The 11,834-nt window shown below is 45.5% G+C and overlaps 1 protein-coding gene across 2 annotated transcripts in view; it reads left to right on the top strand.

The window, feature by feature from the left end:
• Positions 1-33: 33 nt before the first annotated feature.
• The window catches only part of PAQR6 (progestin and adipoQ receptor family member 6), a 21,071-nt gene continuing 9,270 nt past the window's right edge, over positions 34-11,834 (top strand). The window contains exons 1-2 of one of the 2 annotated variants that reach the window (XM_040332226.1): positions 34-167; positions 10,213-10,325. In XM_040332226.1, the coding sequence (XP_040188160.1) occupies positions 10,275-10,325 (51 nt within the window). In that variant the 5' untranslated portion in view covers positions 34-167; positions 10,213-10,274. The remainder of the gene's footprint in view (positions 168-10,212; positions 10,326-11,834) is intronic. The other variant, XM_040332225.1, reaches the window with a different exon arrangement.

Here is an 11,834-nt window from a genome sequence, read left to right as displayed (position 1 = left end):
CTGAGCATCTGTGGGATGTGCTGGAAAAACAAGTCTGATCCACGGAGGCCCCGCCTCACAGGTGACAGCTTGGTGCCACATACCACAACATACCTTCAGAGGTCCAGTGAGGTCCTCGCCTCCAAAGGGCACAACTGTTCTGGCGTCAAAAGGGGACTCAGCATTAGGTGGGAGGTCATAACAGTGTGGCTGACAATATTTTATCATATACATTATTTACAATATGTGTCATATTTTATGTTGTGTTGTATTTTATTATGTTATATACATATTATTTTATTATTTATATTTTATTATTATTATTTATTTATTTATTATTCTTATTTTTTTTTTTTTTTGTATAATGTTTGTATGGTGTTGCATGGTCTCATGGTATATATATATTATTTTATTTGATTATTATTATTTATTTATTTTATTATTTTATTTTATGTTGTGTGGTATGGTGTCATGTTATATACATAATAATATTATTATTATTATTATTATTATTATTATTATTATTATTATTATTATTATTATTATTATTATTATTATTATTATTATTAATATTATTATTTATTTTATTTGATGTTGTATTGTATGATGTCATGATATACATATATTAATTTATTTTATTATTATTTATATATTTGCTATTTATTTATTTTATTATTTTATTTTATGTTGTGTTGGTATCATATTATTATTATTATTATTATTATTATTATTATTATTATTATTATTATTATTATTATTATTATTTATTCTTTTATTTTATGTTGTGTGATATGGTGTCATGTTATATACGTATTATTTCATTTAATTTTATTATTATTTATATTTTATTATAATATTATTTATTTATTCTTTATTTATTTTATTATATGTTGTGTTGCATGGTGTCATGGTATATACATATTATTTTTTATTTATTTATTATTTACTTATTTTATTATTTTATTTTATGTTGCGTTGTATAGTGCCATGGTACCATATTTTATTTTATTTTATTATTTATTTATTATTATTATTATTATTTTATTTTATGTTGTGTGGTATGGTGCCATGTTATATACATATTATTTATTTTACTTTATTATTATTTATTATTTATTCATTTCATTCTTTTATTTTTTGTTGTGTTGTATGGTGTTATGGTACTTACATATTATTTCATTTTATTGTATTATATATTGTTTTATTATTATTTTGTATTTATTATTTATTTTATTTTATGTTGTGTTGTAGGGTGCCATGGTACCATATTGTATTTTTTTTATTTATTTATTATTATTATTTTATTTTATGTTGTGTGGTATAGTGCCATGGTACCATATTTTATTTTATTATTATTATTATTATTATTATTATTATTATTATTATTATTATTTTATGTTATGTTGTGTGGTATGGTGCCATGTTATATACATATTATTTCATTTTATTTTATTATATATTTTTTTATTATTATTTTGTATTTATTATTTATTTTATGTTGAGTTGTATGGTGCCATGGTACCATATTGTATTTTATTATTTATTTATTATTTGATTTTATGTTGTGTGGTATGGTGCCATGTTATATACATGTTATTTCATTTTACTTTATTATTATTATTATTTATTTATTTATTTATTATTTATTCATTTCATTCTTTTATTTTTTGTTGTGTTGTATGGTGTTATGGTACTTATATAATAAAATAAAATGAAATAATATGTAAGTACCATAACACCATACACCACAACAAAAAATAAAATAATGAAATTAATAAATAATAAATAAATAATAATAATAATAATAAAGTAAAATTAAATAATATGTATTTTTTATTATTATTTTGTATTTATTATTTATTTTATTTTATGTTGTGTTGTAGGGTGCCATGGTACCATATTGTATTTTATTATTTATTTATTATTATTATTTTATTTTATGTTGTGTGGTATGGTGCCATGTTATATACATATTATTTCATTTTACTTTATTATTATTATTATTATTATTATTATTATTATTATTATTATTATTATTATATATTTATTTATTTATTCTTTATTTATTTCATTCTTTTATTTTATGTTCTGTTGTATGGTGTCATGGTACTTACATATTATTTCATTTTATTTTATTATTATTTTTTATTTATTATTTATTTGATTTTATGTTGCGTTGTATGGTGTAACTTTATATACATATTATTTTATTATTTTTATTACTATTATTGTTATTACAAATATTATTATTATGTATTTATTTTATTGTATGTTGTGTTGTATGGTGTGATGTTATAGACATTGCCCCCCATATCAGTGAGTGAGTGTGATAGAATGAATGGCGGTTGGAGGACTATTGTTGTGCCCGCGATCGATGGGCGTGTTTTCGGTCAATGGCGCCAGCTGAGTTCAGAGCTCCCACAATACATCCATGCGGTTTCTATACGCCGCCCTCTATAGGTGACACGTTGTATATAAAGCCGACATCTGCCCAGAGTCAGTTCTGTATAAAGGACTCGTTATATCCCTCCGCTGCCCATTCATAAAAGGACCAGATTCGTTTTTGGCCACATTTTATCGTTTCTTTTTTATCCTTCGTTTGTTTCTTTGCTTTTTTTGCACCATAGTTCCGCTGTAACTTATCAGATCTGACTTGGTTGGGGGAAAGACTGTTAAATCATCATAAAAAATAGTCTCTGTGAAAAGGCTCCATAGAGATTAGAGATCCCAGACTGAATTTAAAGTGTTTGTAAACCTCAGACATGAAATATGAACAAAGCACATCCCTCTATAGTGTGTACTTGTCTCAGTCCAGAGCACTAGGTGTCATTTCTCTCTGCTGCCTCCTTCCTCTCTTCCCTCCAATCAGCTTTTAGAGCTATCCTCCCTGAGCTTTGTACAGTGTAACTTCAGCCCTCCACCCCTTTTGTTCTGAAAGCTTAGACAAGCTGTATAATTTCGGAATGTGCAGCACTGCCTATTACATCCACTTTACAGGTTGGTCTCATCCTGACTCCGCCTCTAAATATGCGGGACTGCCTATCACATCCACTTTACAGGTTGGTCCCGTCCTGACCCCGCCTCTAAATATGCGGGACTGCCTATCACATCTACTTTACAGGTTGGTCCCATTCAGACTCCGCCTCTAAATATGCGGTACTGCCTATCACATCCACTTTACAGGCTGATCCTGTTCAGACTCCGCCTCTAAATATGCAGGACTGTCTATCACATCTACTTTACAGGTTGGTCCCATTCAGACCGCACCTCTAAATATGTTGGGACTGCCTATCACATCCACTTTACAGGCTGATCCTGTTCAGACTCCACCTCTAAATATGCGGGACTACCTATCACACCCACTTTACAGGTTGGTCCTGTCCAGACCCCGCCTCTAAATATGTTGGGACTGCCTATCACATTTACTTTACAGGCTGATCCTGTTCAGACTCCACCTTTAAATATGCGGTACTGCCTATCACATCCACTTTACAGGCTGATCCTGTTCAGACTCCACCTTTAAATATGCGGGACTGCCTATCACACCCACTTTACAGGTCGGTCCTCTCCAGGCCCCGCCTCTAAATATGCTGGGACTGCCTATCACATCCACTTTACAGGCTGATCCTGTTCAGACTCCACCTTTAAATATGCGGGACTGCCTATCACATCCACTTTACAGGCTGATCCTGTTCAGACTCCACCTCTAAATATGCAGGACTGCCTATCACATCTACTTTACAGGTTGGTCCCATTCAGACTCCGCCTCTAAAAATGTGGTACTGCCTATCACATCCACTTTACAGGCTGATCCTGTTCAGACTCCACCTTTAAATATGCGGGACTGCCTATCACATCTACTTTACAGGTTGGTCCCATCCAGACTCCGCCTCTAAATATGCAGGGACGAACAGGGATGAGTCTTCCGGTTTAGACCAAGCTAGAATTCGGTCTGAATTTTGCTTGTTTGGGGGTTCGCAAAAGGGGGGGTTCACCCTTCTGCCAAGCTGAACCTCGGGTAGGTTGTTAGGTCACCAGCAGCTGGTGGCTTCCTAACAAGCGAGTCATCCCTTCTTGGCCAACTCATCTTTTAGCCAGGGATTCTTAGATCCCCCATCCCTGCAGACCCCCCACAACCAACAAGGCCAGGGTTGTGGTGAAGAGGCCCTTGACTTCATTAAGGTGGGGGCAATGTTCTTTGCTTGCTGGGGGGGGGGCAAGGTACCCTCCCTATTCGGTGGGCATGTGGCCTCACATGGTTCAGGAGGGGAGGTCCTCGTTCTTGGCCAACCAGGCTGCATGTTCATACGAGGGTTTGGAATGGATTTTGGTAAGGAGCCCCTTTTGAACCATGCCAGACCCTAATCAATGATAAGGGTCTGGTATTCTTTTTGGAATGCTGTCATGTCTCGGCCATAGAAGCCAGGCCAGAACTGATTTTAATGATTTGGTTCCCAGATACGGAAAGGGGGGGAGGGACGGGGGAGGCCCAGCAAGGGTTCCTTTTTTTTTTCTGCCCGGTGCAATAACCAAAATATTGATGTAAACCAAAAAGTCGCCACAATAACATGTACAACATTCCTCCAGAGGTCCTAGGGGCTCCGTGGAGGATCTGCAGCCCCCTGACCCCCTTCGGTGTCCATCTACAGCGGCCTGAAAGGGAGACGTTCTGGTGGGAGTGGGCGGAGCTACAGAAAATATTCAGCTTCACGAGTACAAAATATTCTCTGTTCTGCCCCCCCCCCCGGTCATGTGACGCCCCTCGTGTCTCCAAGTAATTCTAAACGATCTGTAGAGAGACTTCATTCGGGAGGAACGTTGAGAATGAGGTCTCTTTGACAAACATCTGACTTTGAAGAGCTCCGCCCACTCTGAGGTTTGGCGGTTACATTTACCCCCCCCCCCCCGGTTCACACCGGGTTCGCTTTGAAGTTGTGCCGATCACCGCGACTTCAGACACGGATGTCAAAGCGAGTCGCGCGTGAAATCGTACGAATGGCGTCCTTCTTATGACCTTTGTTTACGCTTTATGAAAAAAACATAATAAAATATTCAAACATTGTATTGCACGTTGGTCACTTTCCTCACTCTCCCATCTCCCATCTTCCCCACTTTCTTTTATTATTTTACCCCGTGTGTTGTTTTGTTTGTCACTCTTTTTGTTGGTGCTTGCACTTTATGTGTGGCGAGTAGGGTGCTGGTCCTCGGGCCGGTCTCTGAAAGTCTTGGGAGTTGGTAGACTCGGCCTTCTGGTTAGGTTCACCGGCTCTCATGGGGTCTCCCTTCGGGGGAGCCTCACCGAGGAGGGTTCTGTTTCGGCAGTCCCTCCGAGGATGTTGGGTCCTTGTGGCTTCGGCTGCTTGGACCAAGATGGGTCCATATGGCTTCGGCTGTATAGACCACAGTAACTCTTTTCCCTGTCAGGAGCCTAACGCCCCGGGGGATCAGAGACGGGACCTTTTCGGAGGACCACTGACGTATGCACCCGTCGCAGTTTTTTGTGTTTCACTCTTTATGTGTGTGCACATTTTTCCCTGCGCCGGGTGGAGTTTTTGGGTTGTGTTTTGCACGCCACAGGCTTTTCAACAGAAAAACACCCACATGCTATACTAAGTCTTTGTGATTGGAAGCAGTGGGAGGAGTTACACGAATATCAAAAAGCCTTGATGGGTGGGTATCAGTCTTGAGGAGTGGGCGTTCCTAAGCAGTTTGTATTTGCATAGGTAACACCCACATGTGATGCTAAGTGGAACAGTGGGAGGAGTTACCCACCCATCAAGGCTTTTTGATATTCGTGTAACCCCTCCCACTGTCCCACTTAGTATCACATGTGGGTGTTACCTATGCAAATACAAGCTGCCTAGGAACGCCCACTCCTCCAGAGTGACACCGCCCATCAAGGATTTTTGATATTCGTGTAACCCCTCCCACTGTCCCACAAGTGGGTGTTACCTATGCAAATACAAACTGCCTAGGAACGCCCACTCCTCAAGACTGATACCCACCCATCAAGGCTTTTTGATATTTGTGTAACTCCTCCCACTGTTCCACTTAGCATCACATGTGGGTGTTACCGATGCAAATAAGTGAAACAGTGGGAGGAGTTACCCACCCATCAAGGCTTTTTGATATTTGTGTATCAGTCTGGAGGAGTGGGCGTTCCTAGGCAGTTTGTATTTGCATAGGTAACACCCACATGCTATACTAAGTCTTTGTGATTGGAAGCTGTCGGAGGAGTTACACAAATATCAAAAATCCTTGATGGGCGGTGTCAGTCTGAAGGAGTGGGCGTTTCCTAGTCGGGTTGTATTTGCATAGGTAACACCCACTTGTGATGCTAAGTGGGACAGTGGGAGGGGTTACACGAATATCAAAAAGCCTTGATGGGTTGGTATCAGTCTTGAGGAGTGGGCGTTCCTAGGCAGTTTATATTTGCATAGATAACACCCACTTGTGGGACAGTGGGAGGGGTTACACGAATATCAAAAAGCCTTGATGGGTGGGTATCAGTCTGGAGGAGTGGGCGTTCCTAGGCAGTTTGTATTTGCATAGGTAACACCCACATGTGATGCTAAGTGGAACAGTGGGAGGAGTTACCCACCCATCAAGGCTTTTTGATATTTGTGTAACCCCTCCCACTGTCCCACTTAGCATCACAAGTGGGTGTTACCTATGCAAATACAAACTGCCTAGGAACGCCCACTCCTCCAGAGTGATACACAAATATCAAAAAGCCTTGATGGGGGTGTTACCTATGCAAATAAGTGAAACAGTGGGAGGAGTTACCCACCCATCAAGGCTTTTTGATATTTGTGTATCAGTCTGGAGGAGTGGGCGTTCCTAGGCAGTTTATATTTGCATAGGTAACACCCACTTGTGGGATAGTGGGAGGAGTTACACAGCAATCAAAAAGCCTTGATGGGTGGGTGTCACTCTGGAGGAGTGGGTGTTACTGGGCAGGCTGTATTTGCATAGGTAACACCCACATGCTATACTAAGTCTTTGTGATTGGAAGCAGTGGGAGGAGTTACACAAATATCAAAAAGCCTTGGTGGGTGTCAGTCTAGAGGAGTGGGCGTTCCTAGGCAGTTTGTATTTGCATAGTTAACACCCACTTGTGGGAGGAGTTACCCACCCATCAAGGCTTTTTGATATTTGTGTATCAGTCTTGAGGAGTGGGCGGTCCTAGGCAGTTTGTATTTGCATAGTTAACACCCACTTGTGGGAGGAGTTACCCACCCATCAAGGCTTTTTGATATTTGTGTATCAGTCTTGAGGAGTGGGCGGTCCTAGGCAGTTTGTATTTGCATAGGTAACACCCACTTGTGGGACAGTGGGAGGGGTTTCACGAATATCAAAAAGCCTTGATGGGTGGGTGTCACTCTGGAGGAGTGGGCGTTCCTAGGCCAGGCTGAATTTGCATAGGTAACGCCCACATGTGATTCTGAGCCTTCATGATTGAACGGAAACCCAACCAATGAAAGGGGGCGGGGGCGGGGCCAGTCAGGCTGGGGAGGAAAGGGCCAGATGATGTTGGGCGTCCTCCAGCCATGAATGGGGGCGGGGCTCTATCTGACTTGCACATGGTGAGAAGCTCGCAGTGTGCGGTGACATCGGAGGAGGTCATTTCAGTCCAGGAGGACTTTTATCACCCGCTGTAATCTCCCTGGGGATTGGTCCTCTGTGATATCGGGGGGGGGGGGGGGTTTATCACCCGCTGTGATCTCCCTGGGGATTGGTCCTCTGTGATATCGGGGGGGGGGGGAGAACTGAGGCTCCTTTGTGCGCCGCATACCAGGCACTGCCGGGATCCTTCTCATGGCCTCTTTCTCTGTAAGGATCAGAGATCAGCTCCCGGCACACAGAGAGACGATCCCCCCCCCCCCCGTTATTCACTGCAAAATTCCAACTTTGCCTGTTTGCTGTTCCATATTTCTGTTATCATGTTCCATATCTGTAGATACGCCCTCTAGTGGCTGTCTGTAGACTCTCCATCTCCCTGATCAGACATACAAACATATCCATGGGGACACCAACGTGTGGTATTTTCCTGATTCGCTCTATTTTTTTTTTTTTATATCGATGAAAAACATTTGACCCGGAGAGAGAATAGCCGGTGACATTCGTTTTTGTCTGGTGAGGCGAGAGACACAGAAATGCTGAACGTGGGGCAGGAAAATGACTGAAAGGAAAGCCGAGCTTATAAATAACAGGGGGATGAAATTGAGGGGGGGGGTCCAAATAACAGGGGGGATGAAATTGAGGGGGGGGCAAATAACGGGGATGAAATTAAGGGGGGTCCAAATAACAGGGGGGATGAAATTGAGGGGGGGGCAAATAACGGGGATGAAATTAAGGGGGGTCCAAATAACAGGGGGGATGAAATTGAGGGGGGGGCAAATAACGGGGATGAAATTAAGGGGGGTCCAAATAACAGGGGGGATGAAATTGAGGGGGGGCAAATAACGGGGATGAAATTAAGGGGGGTCCAAATAACAGGGGGGTGAAATTAAAGGGGGGGGTCCAAATAACAGGGGGATGAAATTAAGGGGGGGCAAATAACAGGGTGATGAAATTGAGGGGGGGGGCAAATAACAGGGGGATGAAATTGAGGGGGGGGGGCAAATAACAGGGGGATGAAATTAAGGGGGGGCAAATAACAGGGGGATGAAATTGAGGGGGGGGAATAACAGGGGGATGAAATTGAGGGGGGGGGGAATAACAGGGGGATGAAATTGAGGGGGGGAATACCAGGGGGGGGCAAATAATAGGGGGTCCTCGATATCCAATCGGCAGAGCCGGAGACAAGGCCAGCGTGGACGGAGGAATGGGTCGGGGGGACGGAGGAATGGGCCGGGGGGACGGAGGAATGGGTCGGGGGGGACGGAGGAATGGGTCGGGGGGACGGAGGAATGGGCCGGGGGGACGGAGGAATGGGTCGGGGGGGACGGAGGAGGAATGGGTCGGGGGGACGGAGGAATGGGTCGGGGGGCGGAGGAATGGGTCGGGGGGACGGAGGAATGGGTCGGGGGGACGGAGGAGGAATGGGTCTGGGGGACGGAGGAGGAATGGGTCGGGGGGACGGAGGAATGGGTCGGGGGGACGGAGGAGGAATGGGTCGGGGGGACAGAGGAATGGGTCGGGGGGACGGAGGAGGAATGGGTCGGGGGGACGGAGGAGGAATGGGTCTGGGGGACGGAGGAGGAATGGGTCGGGGGGACGGAGGAATGGGTCGGGGGGACGGAGGAGGAATGGGTCGGGGGGACGGAGGAGGAATGGGTCGGGGGGACAGAGGAATGGGTCGGGGGGACGGAGGAGGAATGGGTCGGGGGGACAGAGGAATGGGTCGGGGGGACGGAGGAGGAATGGGTCTGGGGGACGGAGGAGGAATGGGTCGGGGGGACGGAGGAATGGGTCGGGGGGACGGAGGAGGAATGGGTCGGGGGGACAGAGGAATGGGTCGGGGGGACGGAGGAGGAATGGGTCGGGGGGACGGAGGAGGAATGGGTCGGGGGGACGGAGGAGGAATGGGTCGGGGGGACAGAGGAATGGGTCGGGGGGACGGAGGAGGAATGGGTCTGGGGGACGGAGGAGGAATGGGTCGGGGGGACGGAGGAATGGGTCGGGGGGACGGAGGAGGAATGGGTCGGGGGGACGGAGGAGGAATGGGTCGGGGGGACGGAGGAATGGGTCGGGGGGACGGAGGAGGAATGGGTCGGGGGGACAGAGGAATGGGTCGGGGGGACGGAGGAGGAATGGGTCGGGGGGACGGAGGAGGAATGGGTCTGGGGGACGGAGGAGGAATGGGTCGGGGGGACGGAGGAATGGGTCGGGGGGACGGAGGAATGGGCCGGGGGGACGGAGGAATGGGCCGGGGGGACGGCCGGCTTTACGTTCCTGCAATGGGAGGAAAGATCGGGGTTTCCTGACTTGCCAGGCAGGGGGCTGTGCTGTGCGGCGGAGCTGTGTAAATCTCAGGACTGGATGGACAGAAATACAAATCCTTTATATCTCCTGTATGCGGAGTGATGGGGGAATCGGGGTGGTGGTGGTGTAGAGCGTAGCGCTCCCGGGGGGATCAGAGGGCACCCACCATCTGGAATTGATATGGAGGGGGGGGGGGGGGGGGGGGGGGGGGGGGGGGGGGGAGGTGACATTGTCTCTCTGTTTCCTGAGTCTTCCCCGCCGAGTCCCTCTGAAGCTCTGACTTCCTCTTGTGTTCCTCTTCTGCAGAGCGGATGATCGGTGGAGGATCGGTGACGGGATCGGGGGTGTGAAGGAGTCTCCCCGCCGCCATGCTGACCGTCAAGCTGCCCCAGCTCTTCAATGTGCACCAGATGCCCCGGGTAGGTCGCCCACCACTCCCCTCCTAACACCTTTCTCTGATCTCAGGTTCCTGGCACAGGTGGCGCCTCCATTCCTTTTCTCCTGTGTTTTCTGCCAGTGACAGACCTCGCTGCCCCTCTGAAAAGCGATCTGGGGGGTGTGGATCACTCTTCAGAGGGGGGCTGGGAGGTGACCTGTCATCACCTTCCCCCGCGGTGCCGCCTCATTCACCTGGTTTCAGGTGTTAGATGAGTCCCTAGGAGGGCACCAGACCTTGTGGCAGGATCAACAGGTATATTCTGTACTTGCTGAAAAAAGTGTTCCTCCCCATAATAAAGGAAAACGAATGCAGCCATCACATGGAATGTTGCAGTATAATAAAGTAGAGCTGAAGGCACAACTGGTTTTTTTTGGGGGGGGGGGGGGGTTAGAACCCCCCTGGGGTGTTTTTTGTTTCTTCTTTGTCCCATTTGTGTCCCATTGGGGAGATTTTCCTTCACTTCCTGTGAAAGGAATGAGGAAAAATACCACTATGTGGCCACTAGATGGAGCTGAGTGCCATAGGTAAATAAGTGTGCTCCTCGGCTCCACCTAGTGGCCACAATGTGGTATTTTTCCTCGGCTCCACCTAGTGGCCACACTGCGGTATTTTTCCTCCGCTCCACCTAGTGGCCACAATGTGGTATTATTTCTCCGCTCCACCTAGTGGCCACAATGTGGTATTTTTCCTCCGCTCCACCTAGTGGCCACAATGTGGTATTTTTCCTCCGCTCCACCTAGTGGCCACAATGTGGTATTTTTCTTTGGCTCCACCTAGTGGCCACAATGTGGTATTTTTCCTCCGCTCCACCTAGTGGCCACAATGTGGTATTATTTCTCCGCTCCACCTAGTGGCCACAATGTGGTATTTTTCCTCCGTTCCACCTAGTGGCCACAATGTGGTATTTTTCCTCCGCTCCACCTAGTGGCCACAATGTGGTATTTTTCCTCTGCTCCACCTAGTGGCCACAATGTGGTATTTTTCCTCCGCTCCACCTAGTGGCCACAATGTGGTATTTTTCTTTGGCTCCACCCAGTATAATGAAGTAGAGCTGAAGGCACAACTGTTTTTTTTGTTTTTTTTTCATTTGTGTCCCATTGGGGAGATTTTCCTTCACTTCCTGTGAAAGGAATGAGGAAAAATACCGCATTGTGGCCACTAGATGGAGCTGAGTGCCATAGGTAAAAAGGTGTGCTCTTCAGCTCCATCTAGTGCCCACAATGTGGTATTTCTCCTCAGCGCCATCTAGTGCCCACAATGTGGTATTTCTCCTCAGCGCCATCTAGTGGCCACAATGTGGTATTTTTCCTCATTCACACTGTTTTTTTATTTTTCAATGAATAACATTCAATCTACAAAGAATAGAGCCTGAGAACGTTCGATTTTTGCCCCATCCCCACAGAAGAAATTTACATGCAGTTTCAATGGATTTTTTTTTTTAAAAACTCCCTAAACAGTAAAGTGAGCTCCCCCCCCCCCCCGAACTGAA

Source organism: Rana temporaria, chromosome 13 (genome assembly GCF_905171775.1).
Source record: "Rana temporaria chromosome 13, aRanTem1.1, whole genome shotgun sequence".
NCBI classification, from domain to species: Eukaryota; Metazoa; Chordata; class Amphibia; order Anura; family Ranidae; genus Rana; species Rana temporaria.
The sequence above is the reverse complement of the archived record's forward strand: the minus strand, read 5'-3'. Positions and strand labels throughout refer to the sequence as shown.